Source organism: Ahaetulla prasina, chromosome 9 (assembly GCF_028640845.1).
Source record: "Ahaetulla prasina isolate Xishuangbanna chromosome 9, ASM2864084v1, whole genome shotgun sequence".
Taxonomy (NCBI): Eukaryota; Metazoa; Chordata; class Lepidosauria; order Squamata; family Colubridae; genus Ahaetulla; species Ahaetulla prasina.
Genome location: NC_080547.1, coordinates 6,780,758 through 6,800,240, shown reverse-complemented (window position 1 = coordinate 6,800,240; position 19,483 = coordinate 6,780,758). Strand labels below are relative to the sequence as shown.

At 47.1% G+C, this 19,483-nt stretch overlaps 1 protein-coding gene across 1 annotated transcript in view; it reads right to left on the bottom strand.

The window, feature by feature from the left end:
• The window catches only part of CNNM3 (cyclin and CBS domain divalent metal cation transport mediator 3), a 50,905-nt gene continuing 31,422 nt past the window's right edge, over window positions 1-19,483 (bottom strand). The window contains exons 2-8 of the mRNA XM_058194062.1: window positions 16,939-17,082; window positions 14,592-14,744; window positions 13,253-13,422; window positions 5,737-5,833; window positions 4,417-4,550; window positions 3,580-3,715; window positions 1-404 (exon numbers count right to left, since the gene is read on the bottom strand). Of these exons, the coding sequence (XP_058050045.1) occupies window positions 346-404; window positions 3,580-3,715; window positions 4,417-4,550; window positions 5,737-5,833; window positions 13,253-13,422; window positions 14,592-14,744; window positions 16,939-17,082 (893 nt within the window). The 3' untranslated portion in view covers window positions 1-345. The remainder of the gene's footprint in view (window positions 405-3,579; window positions 3,716-4,416; window positions 4,551-5,736; window positions 5,834-13,252; window positions 13,423-14,591; window positions 14,745-16,938; window positions 17,083-19,483) is intronic.

The window sequence follows — 19,483 nt, the reverse complement described above, 5'->3', positions numbered from 1 at the left end:
TCAAAAGAGTCGAGTCTGTATTTGCTGGCCGCCGCTCTCCGCCACGAACACATTTCGCCCAGGTCCACCAACCCTCCGCAGTCAAGCACCGCTTACAAATGTCTTAAGGCATAGTAGCCCAGCCGGGGCGCCGGAAGCCGCTGGCGTTGAGTCCAGCCAGGGCCCCCCTCTCTCTCCCCCCCGAGAAGGCCGGGCTCCTCCTGTCTTTTGGAAACGCAGGTGCCCAACGCAGAAGTCCGTCTGAAAACAGGGCGGTAGCCAGGAGAAGTGCTGAAAGTTTTTAAAAGAGGGAGTGTTCTCCTGGGCTTGCCCCGCCCTGCAGTCCTAACGCCGCGTGATTTGAAGTCAAACCCCCGTGCTCTGGCTCATCTCTTCCTGGAGATTGAACTTGCTTCGGCTTTTCCCTGGAACGCGGAGACAAGGAGCAGCTATGAAAATGTAATGGGCACAACAACGCTGGCGGCAGCGGCAGGAGGCCAGGAAAACAGGATAACAATCTAAAAGAGGGGAAACTTTCTCTCCAGGGAAAGGCAGGCGTTGCAAACTGCAAAACGATTCCTGAAAACCCTGGAATCTCAGCTGGATCCAGTTTCTTAAAACAGAAGACATTTTTTTTAAAAAAACAAAAACATCAGCCTTCCACCTGCAAGGGGAAATGAATACAGCTGGCCAACTTGACAGATGTGTTATGGGACTCCGGAATTGATAGACAAATAAGAACGGTCCCTTCCTTACATTAACAGAAATTTGATCTATTCTGCAAAGCTTGCATGCTTACAGGCTTAGGGATTGCTCGTGGGCAGGGAACTCTGTTGGTCCCAACCACACCAGGAAACGCCATTCTTTGCACGTTTTTCCAACTCGTGCTAATCCCCGCAAGGTCTAGAGCGGTATTTTTATTTCATTTTATTTTTGACCTTGGCAGCTTGAAGACGTGCGGATTTCAAACTCCCAGAATTCTCCAGCAATCTGGTTACCATGAGGCTCGGGGGGCCTCAAGGTTGAAGTGGCTGAGTCACCCAGGAGTAGCAGCAACAGCCCTGGAAACGTCATGTTGGACTCCCATCCCAGCCAGAATGTTTGAAATCCTCTCTGAGGGTTAGAAACTTTGAGGAGTTGGCACAGGGTTGGCCCCCAGAGACCCCAAAGGGAGACCAGCAAGATGAGAGGGGGGGAGGGGCAGAGGGAGATTGAGTGGAAGAGAGGGAGAGAGGAAAAGAGAGAGGGAGAGAGAGGGTGGGAGGGAGGTTGAGAGAGAGGGAGGGGGAAAGAGAGAGATTGAAAGAAAAAGATTGAGAGAGGAAAAGAGATGGGGGGAAGAGAGAGGATGGGAGAGAGAAAGATTGAGAGAGAAAGAGAGAGAGGAAAAGAGAGAGAGAGGAGGGAGGAAAAGAGACTGAGGGGAAGAGAGGAGGAAGAGAGGGGAAAGAGATTGAAAGGAAAAGAGAGAAAAGAGACAGAGAGGAAGAGAGAGAGAGAGAGAGAGACAGAGGAGAGGGGAAGAGAGAGAGAGAGGGGAAGAGAGAGGAGGAGAGAGAGAGATTGAGAGAAAAGAGATTGAGAGAGGAAGAGAGAGGAAAAGAGACAGAGAGAGGGGGAGAGAGAGATTGAGAAGAAAGAGATTGAGAGAGGAGAGAGAGAGGAAAAGAGACCGAGAGGGGGAGAAGAGAGGGGAGAGAAAGATTGAGAGAGGAAGAGAGAGAGAAAGAGAGAGAGAGAGGGAGAGAGAGAGAGGAGGAAAAGAGACTGAGGGGAAAGAGAGAGGGGGACACAGAGGAGGGGAGAGAGAGATTGAGAGGAAAAGAGATTGGGAGAGGAAGAAACTGAGAAAGGAAGAGAGACAGGAAAAGAGACGGGGGGGGGGGGGAAAGAGAGGTGGGAGGAGAGATTGAAAGAGGAAGAGAGAGAGAAAGAGAGAGAGAGAGAACACAAACGAAGAAGAAATCTGAAGATATTTACCTTGCGATTTTAAAAAACAGAAAGGGACTCCAGGCTATGGCAGAGAGGCCTGTGTTAAATGCGGTTTTCGATTGTGCCAAAGAGAGAGAGATTTAGCGGGAAGGCTGGAAGGAAGAAGAAACAGAAAGAGAAAAGGGAGAAAGAACCTTTAGCTCCTGGAAGCAGATGCACGGAAAGAGAACAAGGGAGACGTGCGGAGAAAACCTTTGCCGGCCCAAGAGCTTCCCACGAGGCAGTCTCTTCGGTAGTGGCCAAAATTGTGGGAACCTTTTGGGAAAAGTGTATTTTTGAGATTTGATGGCTAATAACACCACTTTTTGTTTGGAGTTTCAAGATAATCCTATTCCACTGCTGGAATGGCCTGGGAATAGCCCAGACCTTCACCCAATTGGAAATCTATGGAGCCGACTAAAGAAACTGGTTAGTCAGAAGCGGCCCAGCAATAAAACCCAGTTAACAGAAGCCATCATTCAGTTTTTGGTTTCACGTTATAACAGCTGCAGAACTCAAAGACTTGGTTCACTCCATGGGAAGACGTTGTAAGGCCCTAATTCATGCTAAAGGTTACCCAACGAAGTATCAACTGACATGGGGATCAATTTTGCATATCTCGTTTTTTCTATGTGTTTCACTTTTCTTCTTTCTGCGGTAACTGCTATTCTAATAGCAAATCCTTCATAAAAGTTATTGCATTACATTCTTGATTCAATTGTCTTTCCACTGATATATAATTTTATGGTACTAGTCCCCCCGCAAAAAAGGGGTGTTATTAGCTAGTTTTAGAAAAAACACTTTTCCCAAAAGGTTTCCGTAATTTTGGCCACTACTGTAAGTGCTTGGATGTGACCCACCCCGCCTGGGCTATCCTTTCCTCCTGCCCCATCGCCTTCTCCCTAAGCTCTTTAGCTCCCCAAAGATCTTGCCTAAAAAAAGGATACCAGCTTTTCTCCTTTTCCCTTCTAGTCACCTTTCTTCTGCAAAGCGATACGGGCAGCCCCTTCCCTCAATATTCTATGGTTAAAGGTGCCAACCGGGCCTTTTTATTTCCCCTTTCTCAGTACCATCTTCTTGGGCAGGGGTCTCCAACCATGGCAACTTTAAGATTCGTGGACTTCAGCTCCCAGAATTCCTCAGCCGGCAAAGCTGCCAACCTTGGCAACTTTAACACTCGTGGACTTCAACTCCCAGAATTCCTCAGCCGGCAAAGCTGCCAACCTTGGCAACTTTAACACTCGTGGACTTTAACTCCCAGAATTCCTCACCCGGCAAAGCTGCCAACCATGGCAACTTTAAGACTCGTGGACTTCAACTCCCAGAATTCCTCAGCCGGCAAAGCTGCCAACCTTGGCAACTTTAAGACTCGTGGACTTCAGCTCCCAGAATTCCTCAGCCGGCAAAGCTGCCAACCATGGCAACTTTAAGACTCGTGGACTTCAACTCTGGGAGTCTTAAAGTTGCCAAAGTTGGAGACCCCTGGCCTAGGCTGAAGGAGACTGCGAGCTCTTGGGGGAAAATTCTTCTGAAGTGAGCTCGAGGGGCTGCCAAGAACCAAATTTTATGGGAGGGGGAACCAGGGGATGGTCCCAACCGCTCGCCCGGGACATGAAAAGGGCCTCCTACCTGTTGCCGCATTTTTGTCGTTCAGGAGCTTGGTCTGACTGCTGGGGATGATTTTGAGATCCACAGCTTCGGGAGATTGGGGCGAGTTCTGTATCCTGGAGGCCATAAGAGCATTGAGATACTGCAGACGGGTGACCTGCAAAGAAGCCGTCGCAGAGCAGAAGGTCAATGAAATAATGTGAATAATAATCACCGCGATCGCTCTTACGACATGCCACTTTTCACCCCTGAAGGAGCCCGGAACCAAATGCAAAAAAAGAATGAAATCTTAAGGAAAGGGAAGGGAAGGAGAAATGAAAAGAAAGAAAGAAGGGAGTAAAGAAGGGGGAAAGGAAAGAATGAAATGAAATGAAAGATATGGGAGGAAAAAAGGAAAGGAATGGAAGGAGGGAAGGAGGAAGGGAAGGGGAAGGAAGAAGGGAAGGAAAGGAAGGGAAAGGATAGGAAAGAAAAGGAAGAAGGAACGGGAAGGGGAAAGGAGGAAAGGAAGGGAAAGGAAAGGAAAGGAAAGGAAGGGAAGGGAAGAAGGAACAGGAAGGTGAAGGAAGAAGGGAAGGAAGGGAAAGGAAAGGAAAGGAAAGGAAAGGAAAGGAAAGGAAGAAGAAAAAGAGGAAGGGGAAGGAAGAAGGGAAGGAAGAAGGAAAGGAAAGGAAAGGAGGGAGGGAAGGGGACGGGAAACAAATAGGTTGTAAGTTCAGCTGAGGACTACCTAAACTCACTAGCTTGTACAGACTTAAATCCTGAAGGGGCTTTGAGGACTTCTGCTGGGCCGTCCACAACAGGCCCATCTCCCATCTCCCTACTTCCTTGACCTGGCAAATCACTGGAGGTGCTCACCTTGATGAACTGCAGATCGGTGAGGGCTCGAACGGTGTAGTCAGGGCAATACGCTGAGTAATTGGTGGGCTCTGTGCTGTCAACCGGCTGTTCACGACGATTCATCCGTAGAGTGGACACCGGGGACTGATGGACTGTCGAAAAGGGAAAAAAGCAACACTGTGGCCATGTTCACAACCAGCAAACCAACCCAACTCACAGTAGTAGCTGTGAAGGGGATCTTGGAGTCCTAGTGGACAACCATTGAAGTATGAGCCAGCCGTGTTGCAGCAGCTGCCAAAAAAGCCAACACAGTTCTGGGCTGCATAAACAGAGGGATAGAATCAAGATCACGTGAAGTGTTAATACCACTTTATAATGCCTTGATAAGGCCACACTTGGAATATTGCATCCAGTTTTGGTTGCCACGATGTCAAAAAGATGTTGAGACTCTAGAAAAGAGTGCAGAGAAGAGCAACAAAGAGGATTAGGGGACTGGAGGCTAAAACATATGAAGAACGGTTGCAGGAACTGGGTGTATCTTCTAGTTTAGAAGCAACTTAGAACTAAGGAAAAGTTTCCTCCTTGACTTTTTTGTTTGACTCCCTTTGGCCCCTGGAGGAGGGCTCGTTTCCTGACAGTGAGAACAATTAATCAGTGGAACAACTTGCCTCCAGAAGCTGGGAATGCTCCAACTCTGGAAGTTTTTAAGAAGAGGTTGGAAAACCATTTGTCTGAAGTGGTGCAGGGTTCCCTGGCTAAGCAGGGGGCTGGACTAGAAGACCTCCAAGGTCCCTTCCAACTCTGGTTATTCTATTCTATTCTATTCTATTCTATTCTATTCTATTCTATTCTATTCTATTCTATTCTATTCTATTCTATTCTTATTTCCATTCCATTCCATCCTATCCTATCCTATCCATTATTCTATCCTATCCTATCCTATCCTATCTATCCTATCCTATTCCATTATTCTATTCTATCCTATCCTATCCATTATTCTATCCTATCCTATCCTATTCCATTATTCTATTCTATCCTATCCATTATTCTATTCTATTCTATTCTATTCTATTCTATTCTATTCTATTCTATTCTATTCTATCCTATCCTATCCTATCCTATCCTATCCATTATTCTATTCTATTCTATTCTATCCTATCCTATTCCATTATTCTATTCTATCCTATTCTATCCTATTCTATTCTATTCTATTCTATTCTATTCTATTCTATAAACCAAATGCACCTTTTGAGGGTCCCACTTACCGATCCCTGGGGTGACTCCCCATCTCTGAGGGGGGGAGGGGCTGCTCACCTCAAGACTGAGCAAAGGACTCACCTGAAGAAGGAGCGGTAAGTGCCGAGACGCCATAATAGGTGAAGGCGCCATTTTCAAACTTCAATCCTTCCTTCCCAATCTCGACTTCCACCCTGCCCTGGAAGAGGAAGCAAAAGGCAAAATGAGCAGAGGTGCCTCTGACCTGAGCGTGGTGTGTGTGTGTATGTGTGTGTGTTGTGTGTGTAGAAGGAATAATATGAATTTCCAACATTCTCAAAATCGTATTAAGAGCCTGGGATTTTGGTTGCTCTCAACTTCTTCTACAGAAAATGTTGTGGTCCGCCAGCAGCCTGCGGAGCTGGCGACAGAGTCGGACAGCGATGGGGCTGAGGTGGGGCCGGGGCCATTGGGGAGTGAGGTGCGGGCTCCAGAGCCTCCAGAGGCTGATAGTAGTGAGGCAGAGAAACAAGAGGATCCTGTTCTTAATGGACGCATGAGAAGAGCTGCCAGAAGGCAAGAGCAGCTCAAGCAAAGAGGACAACTCAGGAGTAGGGCCAGGAGATGATTGGCTCCTCCCATAAGACTTAAAAGACCAGCAATGGCGTTTGGGCTTTGCCGGAAAACAACATTGGTAGCTTCGTCTTCTTCTTCGTCTACGTCTTGCATTTATTTTTGTGACTTCTGAACGTTTGCCAAGAAAGGCCTTTGGCAGTTTGCCTAATTGGACCAAGGTTTGCGATAGGACTGAGGAATTTGTGTTGGGAGGAATTTGTTTTAATTTGAGTTGAATGACGCTGGGAATGAAGTAATTCGCAGCTGTTCGAATAAAGTTTGTTTGTTTTTTCACGGACTGAGTTTCCTACTACCTACTTGGGCCTGGGTCACAACAGAAAAAGACTGCCTTCTCTCTCTCCCCCCCCACTTTATTTCTTCCTTTCACTGTTTAGGGGTCACCCCAAATACCTGCCCCAGAGAGACACACACGGCATCAACCCATCTGCTTTTTTTTCGAGATACTAACCATACCAACGAAGACGGAAATTAAAATATTGTTTAAATTATTTTAAATAATTAAACTGAATTGTCCCATGGCAAAGTTGTCCTACGTTGAGCAGGCTGTGGCAAGTTGGCTGTGGCGAGGAGTGGGGCAGTGGCCTAGAGGCGGAGCTCTCGCCTCACAGTCAGGAGGCTGCGAGTTCGATTCTTGGTAGAGGCAGATATTTCTCTCTCTCTCTCTCTGGGCACAACGAGAACAAGACTCGGCATTGGCGACAGGAAGGGCATCCGGCCATTAAAACACTCTGCTAGCTCCATTCAGTTGCCCAGAGTCCATGCTGCAAGGGATTATGGGGCTGTTAAAAGATGATGAAGTTGGCTGTGGCGAGTTGTTATCGACCCTCTTATGCAGGACATCAATGTTACCATAGATCCAGTGGTGAAGTGTAAAATTTGTTACTACCGGTTCTGTGGGCGTGGCTTGGTGGGAGGGGGTTAATGTGACTGGGTGGGTGTGGCCAACTTTTTTTTTTTTTACTTTTAAAAGCATTTTTTTTTTGCCTTTAAAAGAAAAGAAAAGCCTCTGACAATCAGGCAACTCAGCTGGGATCGTCAGAGGAGCCTTTTAAAAGCATTTTTTAAAACCTCTTCAGCCGAAGAGGTTGTAGAAAAAATGCTTTTAAAAGGCTCTGATCCCAGCTAAGCTGCACGATCATCAGAGGCTTTTTTTTTTAACTTTTAAAAGCATTTTTTCGGCTGAAGAAAAAATGCTTTTAAAAGTAAAAAAAACCCAACAACCTCTGATGATCGCGCGGCTCAGCTGGGCATGGGGGGTGGGCAGGCAGGAATTTTTGCTACCGGTTTTCTGAACCACCCGCCGCCATCGCTACCGGATCGGGCGATCCGGTCTGAACCGGGAGCATGTGTAGATCCAACACACGGATCCTGCTGTGAATCGTATACCGAGTCTCTAGAGCCCACTCTGAGGGCAGGGAACACAACCCAATTGTCGTCCTCCTCAACAATCCAGCCTCCTCTTGGCTTGGCATCTCACCGCTTCTCCATTTCCATTCTCAACTGGCATTAGGACTTGCTACTCATCCCAGCCCAGAGAGATTTCAACGCCAGTGGCTTTTTCCCCCCACCATCCCCTCCTCAATGGAGTGGCCGAAGAGCAAAGGCGCGTAGCATTTCAGGCTTTTTGATTCAGGAGGTGGAGCCCTGTGCTGCCTTCTGCTTATGCCTCAGAAAGGAAATGCCAGCACATGGCACAATGGACTGGACCATTTTGAATTCCGGGTAAGAAGCGATGCCGCAGGTGACATCCCTTTTATTTCAACCACCGAGCAAAATTAAGTCTTGGAAACCACGGGGGGCCTACTAAGTGGTAAGTGAAGGTTTTTCAGTTGCGTAGGATTTGTGGAAGGATTTGAAAGCGGTCGGTTCCATGCCTCCCCATTTATACAGTGGTACGTTCCTCCCTCATCTATTCTCTCCATCCTGCCCTTCCGGTATGGCTGGCTGGGGAATTCTGGGAGATGAAGTCCACAAGTCTTAAAAGTTACGAGATCCCTGCCCTACGGCGTTCAGGTAGTCCTCGATTTATGACCACAACTGAGCCCAAAATTTCTGTTGTTAAAGGACCGACATCTGTTCAGTGAGTTTGGCCCCGTTTTACGACTTTTCGTTGTTAAGTGAATCACTGCCGTTGAAAGATTAGTAACCCGGTTGTTAAGTGAATCTGGCTTTCCGCATTGACTCTTCTCGTCAGAAGGTCGCACAAGGGGATCACGTGGTTGTAACTATGAACCAGCTGCCAAGCATCTGGATTTCGATCCCGTGATCCTAGGGATGTTGACAAAGGTCATTAAGTATGAAAAACGGTCACAAGTCACGTTTTTCAGTGCCGTTGTAACTTGGAACAGTCACGAAACAAACCGTTGTAAGTCGGGGACTGCCTGTACAAGTTCAAAGTATTCTTTCATCTTTCAGAATGGACAAGGTTGCACGGTCCCTCTCCAGCCAAGACAGGAAAAGCCTCTAACTGGCCGTCGGTTCCAGAATTTTTTTTTTTTTATTTGCATTTATATCCCGCCCTTCTCCAAAGACTCAGGGCGGCTTACACTATGTTGAGCAATAGTCTTCATCCTATTTGTATATTATATACAAAGTCAACTTATTGCCCCCCCCAACAATCTGGGTCCTCATTTTACCTACCTTATAAAGGATGGAAGGCTTAGTCAACCTTGGGCCTGGTGGGACTTGAACCTGCAGAAATTGCAGGCTGCTGTGTTTTAATAACTGGCTATCTTACAGCCTGAGCCACCACGGCCAGCCAGCCAACCTTCAAGCATCCCAATAGGGCAGGAAAGTCATCTAGTCCAGGAGTATCAAACCTCAGACTCTCCCTCCCTCTCATTATAATCTCCTTCCTTCCTTCTCCCTTCCCCTCTTTCCTTCTTTTTCCTTCCCTCTTCCTTCTTCCTTTCTTCTTCCTTCCCCTCTTTCCTTCTTTTTCCTTCCCTCTTCCTTCTTCCTTTCTTCTTCCTTCCCCTCTTTCCTTCTTTTTCCTTCCCTCTTCCTTCTTCCTTTCCCTCTTTCCTTCTTTTTCTTTTCCTCTTCCTGTTCTTTTCTTCTTCCTCCCTTCCTTCTTTTTCCTTCCCTCTTCCTTCTTCCTTCCTCTTCCTTCTTTTCTTTTCCTCTTCCTGTTCTTTCTTCTTCCTCCCTTTCCTTCTTTTCCTTCCTCTTCCTTCTCCTTCTTCCTTTCCTTCCTTCTTTTTCCTTTCTTCTTCCTTCCCTCTTTCCTTCTTTTTCCTTCCTCTTCCTTCTTCTTCTTCCTTTCCTTTCCTTCTTTTTCCTTTCTTCTTCCTTCCCTCTTTCCTTCTTTTTCCTTCCCTCTTCCTTCTTCCTTTCCCTCTTTCCTTCTTTTTCTTTCCCTCTTCCTGTTCCTTTCTTCTTCCCTCCCCTTTCCTTCTTTTTCCTTCCCTCTTCCTTCTTCTTCTTCCTTTCCCTTTCCTTCTTTTTTCTTTCTTCTTCCTTCCTGTCTTTCCTTCTTTTTCCTTCCCTCTTCCTTCTCCTTCCTTCTTCCTTCCTCTTTCCTCCTTTTTCCTTCCCTCTCCTTTCTTCTTCCTTCCCCTCTTTCCTTATTTTTCCTTCCTTGCTCTCTTCCCATCTTCCCTTCTTTTTCTTTGTCTTTCCTCTTTCCCTTTCTCCTTTTCTGCCCCTTCTTGGATGCTCCAATGCAAAAGGGGAAAACATTTCTCCTTTTGTTTGTTTGCTTGGGTTTTTTTGCTTTTAGTTTGTCTTGCTAAGCCTTCTGCCAGTAAAACAGAGTCCGGGGTGGCTGTTTTCTTCCATGATGGCCACCTGCAGCCCTCTGCCCGGTGAAAACGTTTTCGCCGCCAGAGGGCTGCAGGAGGCCATCGCGGCTGAAAACGAAGCTTGGGAGGGCTGCACGCTAAGCGTCTCGCGGGCCAGATTCAGCCTGCAGGCCTTGAGTATGACACCCTTGATCTAGTCCACATGGTCCACCGGCCCATCAGTGACCAATGATCCTCTGTTGGAAGTGCTCTTCACTTCACGTGACAGTCTGCTCCTCTTGGGTTGGGCCTGGAGGCCACAGTCGGCCTGGTTGCGTTGTTTGCTAGACATTTGCCTCGTTTCCTCAAATGCTGCTTTAGCCTCCAACCCTGTTGTGACTCCAGCCCCAGAACCTGGCCCCATGCCCAAAAGTGACTCCGAGAGCGAGGGGGAAGGGCCAGTAAGGCTTACTTCGGAAGCACTGATGCCTTTGGCCCGGCTCCTGGAGCCAGAACCAGACCAGTCGGAACATGTAATGAGGCCGTCATCCCCTGATTCCTCCCTTCCCCAGGCTACGCCTTCAGACCCAGCTGATAATAATAATAATCAAGCTTGGCTTGACCTGCGCTCATAAGATTAGAGAGGCGGCATCATCAAAGGAAGAGTGGGGCAGGAGCCCCACCCACAGGATATATAAGGAGCTTTGGGACTGCTCTCACCCAAGGGAAGCAAAGTTTAGCTGATCCGTTTCAAAAAGAGCTGAAAGTCTTGCTACATGAGTCATTTGTTTGAACTTTGGCAAATAGCTGCGATTTCTCTGCCAGGACTGATAAGAGCCGTGAATCCACTGGCTGAAGGCCAGCTTGTTGCTCCAAAGTGGGGAAGGAGACAGAACAAACCTGGTTCTTGAACCAGGGCCTCCACCTCCCTCAAGGTCCTCCTCGCACCCCTAGACATATAGTACCTGCAGGATGAGCACAAAGTAATTGACCGGTTGGTTGCGCTGATACAAGTAATGTTCAGCGGCCAAGCGATTGCAGTCGTCAAACTTCACTTCTTGGTTGACGCTGGGATGCTGCAGCAGATGCAACAGGACCTTCTCCGAGATTCGGCCTGGGCTGAAGAGATCCACCTCTGGAGGAGAAGAGAGGGGGATGGCAACAGGGAAGGCAGAAAAGAGGGTTGCATCATATTTTTTGAAAAAAGAGAGAGTCGGGTTTTTTGTTAAAGCAGGGTTCTGAACACCTGGGCAACTTTTTTTTATTTGCCTTTATATCCCGCCTTCTCCAAAGACTCAGGGCGGCTTACACTATGTTGAGCAATAGTCTTCATCCATTTGAATATTATATACAAAGTCAACTTATTGCCCCCCCAACAATCTGGGTCCTTATTTTACCTACCTTATAAAGGATGGAAGGCTGAGTCAACCTGGGGCCTGGTGGGACTCGAACCTGCAGTAATTGCAGGCAGCTGTGTTTTAATAACTGGCTATCTTACAGCCTGAGCCACCACGGCCAGCCAGCCAACCTTCAAGCATCCCAATAGGGCAGGAAAGTCATCTAGTCCAGGAGTATCAAACCTCAGACTCTCCCTCCCTCTCATTATAATCTCCTTCCTTCCTTCCTTCCCTTCCTTCTCCCTTCCCCTCTTTCCTTCTTTTTCCTTCCCTCTTCCTTCTTCCTTTCCCTTTCCTTCTTTTTCTTTTCCTCTTCCTGTTTTCTTCTTCCCTCCCCTTTCCTTCTTTTTCCTTCCATCTTCCTTTTCCTTTCTTCTTCCTTCCCCTCTTTCCTTCTTTTTCCTTCCCTCTTCCTTCTTCCTTTCCCTCTTTCCTTCTTTTTCTTTTCCTCTTCCTGTTTTCTTCTTCCTCCCCTTTCCTTCTTTTTCCTTCCATCTTCCTTCTTTCTTCTTCCTTCCTCTTTCCTTCTTTTCCTTCCTCTTCCTTCTTCCTTCCTCTTCCTTCTTTTCTTTTCCTCTTCCTGTTCCTTTCTTCTTCCTCCCTTTCCTTCTTTTCCTTCCATCTTCCTTCTTCTTCTTCTTCCTTCTTTCCTTCTTCTTCCTTCCCTCTTCCTTCTTTTCCTTCCTCTTCCTTCCTCTTTCCTTCTTCCTTCCTTCCTTCCTTCTTCCTTCCCCTCTTTCCTTCTTCTTCTTCCTTCCTCTTTCCTTCTTTTTCCTTCCTTCCTTCTTCCTTCCTCTTCCTTCTTTTCTTTGTCTTTCCTCTTCCTTCCTTCTCCTTTTCTGCCCTTCTTGATGCTCCAATGCAAAGGAAAACATTTCTCCTTTGTTTGTTTGCTTGGGTTTTTTTGCTTTTAGTTTGTCTTGCTAAGCCTTCTGCCAGTAAAACAGAGTCCGGGGTGGCTGTTTTCTTCCATGATGGCCACCTGCAGCCCTCTGCCCCCTGGAAACGTAGGCGCCGCCAGACGGCTGCAGCGGGCCATCGCGCTGAAAACGGCTTGGGAGGGCTGCACGATAAGCGTCTCGCGGGCCAGATTCAGCCTGCGGGCCTTGAGTATGACACCCTTGATCTAGTCCACATGGTCCACCGGCCCATCAGTGACCAATGATCCTCTGTTGGAAGTGCTCTTCACTTCACGTGACAGTCTGCTCCTCTTGGGTTGGGCCTGGAGGCCACAGTCGGCCTGGTTGCGTTGTTTGCTAGACATTTGCCTCGTTTCCTCAAATGCTGCTTTAGCCTCCAACCCTGTTGTGACTCCAGCCCCAGAACCTGGCCCCATGCCCAAAAGTGACTCCGAGAGCGAGGGGGAAGGGCCAGTAAGGCTTACTTCGGAAGCACTGATGCCTTTGGCCCGGCTCCTGGAGCCAGAACCAGACCAGTCGGAACATGTAATGAGGCCGTCATCCCCTGATTCCTCCCTTCCCCAGGCTACGCCTTCAGACCCAGCTGATAATAATAATAATCAAGCTTGGCTTGACCTGCGCTTCATAAGATTAGAGAGGCGGCATCATCAAAAGGAAGAGTGGGGCAGGAGCCCCACCCCACAGGATATATAAGGAGCTTTGGGACTGCTCTCACTCCAAGGGAAGCAAAGTTTAGCTGATCCGTTTCAAAAAGAGCTGAAAGTCTTGCTACATGAGTCATTTGTTTGAACTTTGGCAAATAGCTGCGATTTCTCTGCCAGGACTGATAAGAGCCGTGAATCCACTGGCTGAAGGCCAGCTTGTTGCTCCAAAGTGGGGAAGGAGACAGAACAAACCTGGTTCTTGAACCAGGGCCTCCACCCTCCCTCAAGGTCCTCCCTGCGCACCCCTAGACATATAGTACCTGCAGGATGAGCACAAAGTAATTGACCGGTTGGTTGCGCTGATACAAGTAATGTTCAGCGGCCAAGCGATTGCAGTCGTCAAACTTCACTTCTTGGTTGACGCTGGGATGCTGCAGCAGATGCAACAGGACCTTCTCCGAGATTCGGCCTGGGCTGAAGAGATCCACCTCTGGAGGAGAAGAGAGGGGGATGGCAACAGGGAAGGCAGAAAAGAGGGTTGCATCATATTTTTTGAAAAAAGAGAGAGTCGGGTTTTTTGTTAAAGCAGGGTTCTGAACACCTGGGCAACTTTTTTTTATTTGCCTTTATATCCCGCCCTTCTCCGAAAACTCAAGGCGGCTTACACTGTGTTAAGCAATAGTCTTCATCCATTTGAATATTATATACAAAGTCAACTTATTGCCCCCAACAATCTGGGTCCTCATTTTACCTACCTTATAAAGGATGGAAGGCTGAGTCAACCTTGGGCCTGGTGGGACTAGAACCTGCAGTAATTGCAGGCAGCTGTGTTTAATAACAGACTGTCTTACCAGTCTGAGCCACAGAGGCTTTAGACTTTATAGAATAGAATTCTTTATTGGCCAAGTGAGATTGGACACACAAGGAATAGGTGCAGAAGGTCTCAGTCTACATAAAAGCTATAAGTGATAAATCATGATCATAGTCATCATAAATACATTCATCATGAATCATAAGATACAATACTTAGCAACAGTCACAGGATACTAAATAAGCAATCAGCATAAATCGTGCTAGGAATCTAAATGCACACTCTACAGTCGTGGCCAAAATTGTGGAAACCTTTTGGGAAAAGTGTATTTTTGAGAATAACACCACTTATTTGGCGTTATTCTCAATTAATACTTTGTTGGGTAACATGAATGACGGCCTTACAATGTCTTCCCATGGAGCGAACCAAGTCTTTGAGTTCTGCAGCTGTTCTAATGTGAAACCAAGATTGAAGGACTGCTTCTATTAAGGGGTTTTATTGCTGGGTTGCTGCTGACTAACAGTCGGCTCCATAGATTTTCAATTCTGGGTCTGGGTTATTCCCAGGCCATTCCAGCAGTGGAATAGGATTCTCTTGAAACTCAAAAATAAAAGTGGTGTTATTAGCCATCAAACCTCCAAAATAAACTTCTCCCAAAAGGTTCCCACAACGTTGGCCACTATCGTATAACTCAAGGCAGCAAACATTTCTAAGACTCCTGTCCCCTATTTTCCCCATAACAAACTTGAGAGGTGGGTTGGGGCCAAGAGAGAGTGACTTTTACCTTTTTTACAAATAAATAACAATATAAACAATGGTTTCCACAATAAGACATCGTTTCTTCCTACCTCTAGATAAGAAGCGCTGGGTAGCTAGGAGTAGCTGCGGGGAGATTTTCACCTTGTACTCGTTGTCGGAAACTTTGAACAAGGAGAAATCTTCTTTCCGGCGGTCCATCAGAGTCCCAAGAGGAGGCGGCTTCTTCTTCAATCGGTTCTCCCCTGGAGTTTGGAAGCGAAGAGAACAGCAAGAAGTGTTGTGCCTCGCTCGCCTCCCTCTCCGCAGCCGGGCCCCTCTCATCTCCTGTTATCTCAGCCAGAGACGGATAATGAAGACGAACGGCCTGGCATGCCTCCAGCCCCCAGTCCTGGCACCATGCCCGGACAGACCGAGCAAATAAACCCCTCCCCCACAGCATGTGAACATGAGGAGTAGGAAGCCAGTCACGAGCTGGAATTGCCAGCAGCTGGAGGGTGGAGGGATCCACGCTTCCGGAGAATGGAGAGGCGACGTCAGCAAAAGGAAGGGAGGGGCAGGCCTGGATAAGTGCTGAGTCATGGAGCCACACCCCATGGCCTATATAAAGGATCTGATTTCTGGCATTCTTTGAGTCAGGCAAAGTCTAATTTGGATTGCTGAAGTCACATCTTGGACTCCTGCCTGCCCTGAGAACTCTGACAGGAATTTGGCAAAGCTGCAGAGGCTTTGTGGCCACGCTTGATACAGACTTCCCCGACCCGGCCGTCAGAGGAGGAGTGGGACACAACAATTAGAATCAAAACTGCACAACGGTTATGGACCTCTGCACAATTCTGTACAAAGGCAGGGCAATCTCAGGACATCGTTACGGGCACGGCCTTCAATTTGGCATCCGGGTATCGTTTTAAATACCCGCTGCAAGATTCCAGTCCTCATGGCCCGTAAACATCCCCAAGGAAGGAATCTCCAAGGCCAAAACCTCCAGATGTTGTGGATGCTCCAACATTGGAGGTTTTTAAGAAGAGATTGAACAACCACTTGTCCGAAATGGTATAGGGCAGGAGTCTGCAAACTTGGCTCTTTTAAGACTTGTGGACTTCAACTCCCAGAGTTCCTCAGCCAGCAAATTGGGCTTATGCGCACATGGCAATAAGGCCAAGCGCTTATTTCAGGGTTCAAAAAAATATAACACAGGGTCTTATTTTTGGGGAAACACGGTAGACTAAGCTACAGAGGAAGAGCAGCTAGTTCATACTTCTCAAATATTGCCTTTTATACTTTATTACATTTCTACAAAAGATAAAATACAAAAGATAAAATAATTTAAAAACCCCCAAAAGTTTGCAACTTTCCTCTCAAATGTTTCCAACAATTCCTACAATCTTCTTGCTACTAGGGGTATGACAGAACAGCCCCGAAGCCCAAAACATGTACGGGGCCTTCGGATCTTGACCTCTGCTACAGAAATGGAAGCTTTCGTGGGCTTTGTAGTAGAATAAATATCCGGTTTTAAATTCCCCGGGCGCTTGGTGTGCTAAACCAGGCAATAAAGACGATAGAAATTGGGAAGGAAAAGCTTGAAATGGAGGCCTCTGTGAAGATTGCTTGTTAAACCCTGGAAATAACTCAAATGTTCCTCAACCACATCGATTTTAAAATGGGTGGACTTCAACTCTCAACGACTCTTGCCGGTCACATCTACCCGACCTAGCAGAGCGGGAGAGGTAGGGAATGTTACAAGTCCCATCCACAAGGGAGATATATCTGGTGGGACCCAGAGGAAGGGCCTTCTAAGTGGTGGCCCCCTTTTTCTGGAACATCATCCCTGCAGAGATTAAAATGGGCCCCCCCTCTGACACTCTTTTGGAAGGTGCTGAAGACCTGGTTCTGCCAGCGGGCCTCGGGAACCCAGATGGGATGGAGCCTAGTAAATAAATCATGTTAGGTTGTTACTGGGGTGGAGGCAGGGGGTGAAATGTAAATTTTGTTACTACCGGTTCTGTGGGCATGGCTTGGGGGGGGGGTGTTAATGTGACTGGGTGGGCATGGCCAACTTTTTTTTTAACTTTTAAAAGCATTTTTTCTACAACCTTTTCTACGTTGTAAGCCTCCTTGAGTCGCCAGGCGTGAATAGGCGGCAATATAAATTTCCCTAAGTTAATAAATAAACTCCCAGAATTCCCCAACTCCAGCATGCTGGAATTGAGGTGCCCACATCTTTAAAGTGGCTGAGCTTTAGACTGCATGCTCAGATGTTGCTTTGTTCCCTACCACAGCTTTCCTGCTCTCTCTGGGGATGATGGGCTTCAGAGCACCAGAAGGCAGAAACCTGTCATTCTAGCAAAAAGCAAACTTAGCCGGGCTCAAAAAAAACCAAGGAGAGTCAGAAGCAGAAGACGCCTTAAACGGGCCATACCTCTGTGGGAACCCACTTACTGTAGTCATCTGACTCATCCATGATCTCCGACTTGATGATCTCTTCAATGACGTCTTCCAGGGTCACCAACCCCATGACTTCGTAGAAAGGGTCCCCTTCCCCTTCGTTGTTCACCTTCTGCACAATAGCCATGTGGGATTTCCCTGGAAATAGAAATAGAATAACGGCGTCGGAAGGAGAAGACCTTGCAGCTCTTCTAGTCCAACCCCCTGTTTAGGCAGGAAACCCTAGTATACCACTTCGGACAAACGGTTGTCCAATCTCTTCTTAAAAAACTTCCAGTGTTGGAGCATCCACAACTTCTGGAGGCAAGTTATTCCACTGGTTAATTGTTCTCACTGTCAGGAAATTTCTCCTTAGTTCTAAAGCTGCTTCTCTCCTTGATCAGTTTCCACCCATTGATTCTTGTTCTACCGTCAGGAGCTTTGGAGAATAGCTTGACTCCCTCTTCTTTGGGGCAGCCCCTGAGATATTGGAACACTGCTATCATGTCTCCCATAGTCCTTCTTTTCATCAGACTACACACACCCTCGGCTCACTGGAGAAGAGCCGAATGCTGGGAAAGACTGAGGGCAAAAGAAGGAGGGGACGGCAGAGAACGAGGTGGCTGGATGGAGTCACTGAAGCAGTCGGTGTGAGCTTAAATGGACTCCAGAGGATGGTAGAGGACAGGAAGGCCTGGAGGAACGGTGTCCATGGGGTCGCAATGGGTCGGACACGCCTTTGCGACTAACAACAACAACAGACATACCCAATTCTAGCAGCCATTATTTATATGAAAGAGAAAGAACCCTCCAAATGCTAAACACACAACACCAGAAAATGGGTCAAAGCTGCCATAGTTCTCCACCCTACGCAAGAGAAGAGCAGCCAAGGCTTACGCAGTTGCCTCCCAACCTTTCCAAAGCCGTGGATGTGGGGAAACAGGGTGCAGAACCACAATCATAGCGGGACCTATGGGACCATGCAGCCTCTGAGATTTGGATGGTCCCAACCTTATCGGCAGGACTAGATCGTTACCCTTGCCCTAGTGAGCCTGCTAAGAGCAACTTCTGTGTCAGAGTATATTCATCAACTGGAATTGGACATGGTAAGAAGGTCAGCCAATGTATAGGCATAGCAACTAAGTCAGCCAATGAGGTCTGTTTGGAAGCTGAGACAGACTGGAGCCAGGGCGTGTCTTAGTCTACAGCTTCTGAGTCTGTGCAGAGAACCTGAAACTAGTCTGCTCTGCTGAAATGAAACTAACTCTTTTCTCCTGCCTTGTGTTTTGCTTGCAACTGCTACTACGTTGAAGAAGAATCTATATTGGTATTGTACATTTATCTTCGTGCATTATTATGTATATAAAGAAGTTAATGAATCCTGCTGAATCAGCTTGCCTGTCTGTGCTTTCTGGATTTAATTTTTGGAAGAAATTCTGACATTCTGCTTATCGAACAAATCGGGACAGTGTCTTTTCCAACTAATATTTTCTTATTAAAAGACAGAAGCTTTTGTGAGCTGCACCTCCCCTTCTTCAGAAGGATTCAAGAAGGTTTTGAATTAGATCTTGGTGTCTTTGTGTTCACAGATGTAGGAGTTATTTTATTGTTCTTATTGTCGGTTACTTGCCTAATAATGTATGCTGACATGGTCGTGAAAGCCAAGCAAATACAAATATGGCTTCCAAAGCTGACAACAACAGCCATGGTAGCAGAGCTACTGCACCTGGGCTGCAAAAAACTTGAGAGCCACTAGGGGGCAGTGAAATAGAAAATGCTGCCATCTGGTGGCACATTAAGAGTTCTGCAGCCCAGAACTGATCATCACAATCTCATTTACTCGGCCTTTCTAGGTATGCTGATGTTGCTTTTGATTCTCTCCCTCTTTGCACCTAGAAGAAGGGATTGTTTTGGGATTGGAGGCAAGGAGGGACGCACATCTATGCGAGAAGATGACTTGCAGCCTGGAAAATAATTACCTGAAGCAGAAGACAAAACAACAACAACAACAACAACAACAACAGTTCCCATTATGCAAAACGTTCATCTCAAATCTTTGGGATGCTTTGCTTGGCTTACTGAGTTGAGGCAGCTGATGGGCTGGCTGCGTTTATGCCAATTCTGAGCTGTTTGCTTTCATGATAATCCTCCGCTGGCCGGTTTTGAATGCCCACTTTGTTTACGAGCTGCCTTGCCCGTTGCCATGCAGGGAAGTGGGGCGCTGATGTTTCTTAAATACAAATGAGCTCTTTAAAAAGCACCTGATTTCACTCTGGTGGGCATCCCCACTGTATGCTGTGACACCCTACAGGACCTGGCAGAAAGCAAGAGAAACATCCATTCTCTTATGTTTACTGAGTGTGAAGAGAAGAGAAGAGAGAAGAGAATCAGAGAAGAGGAGACCGGAGAGGAGAGAAGAAGAGAAGAGAAGAGAATCAGAGAAGAGAATCAGAGAAGAGAATCAGAGAAGAGAGGAGAGGAGACGATAAGAGAAGAGAGGAGAGGGGAGGGTAGGGGAGAGGAGAAGAGAGAAAAGAATAAGAGAAGAGAATAAGAAGAG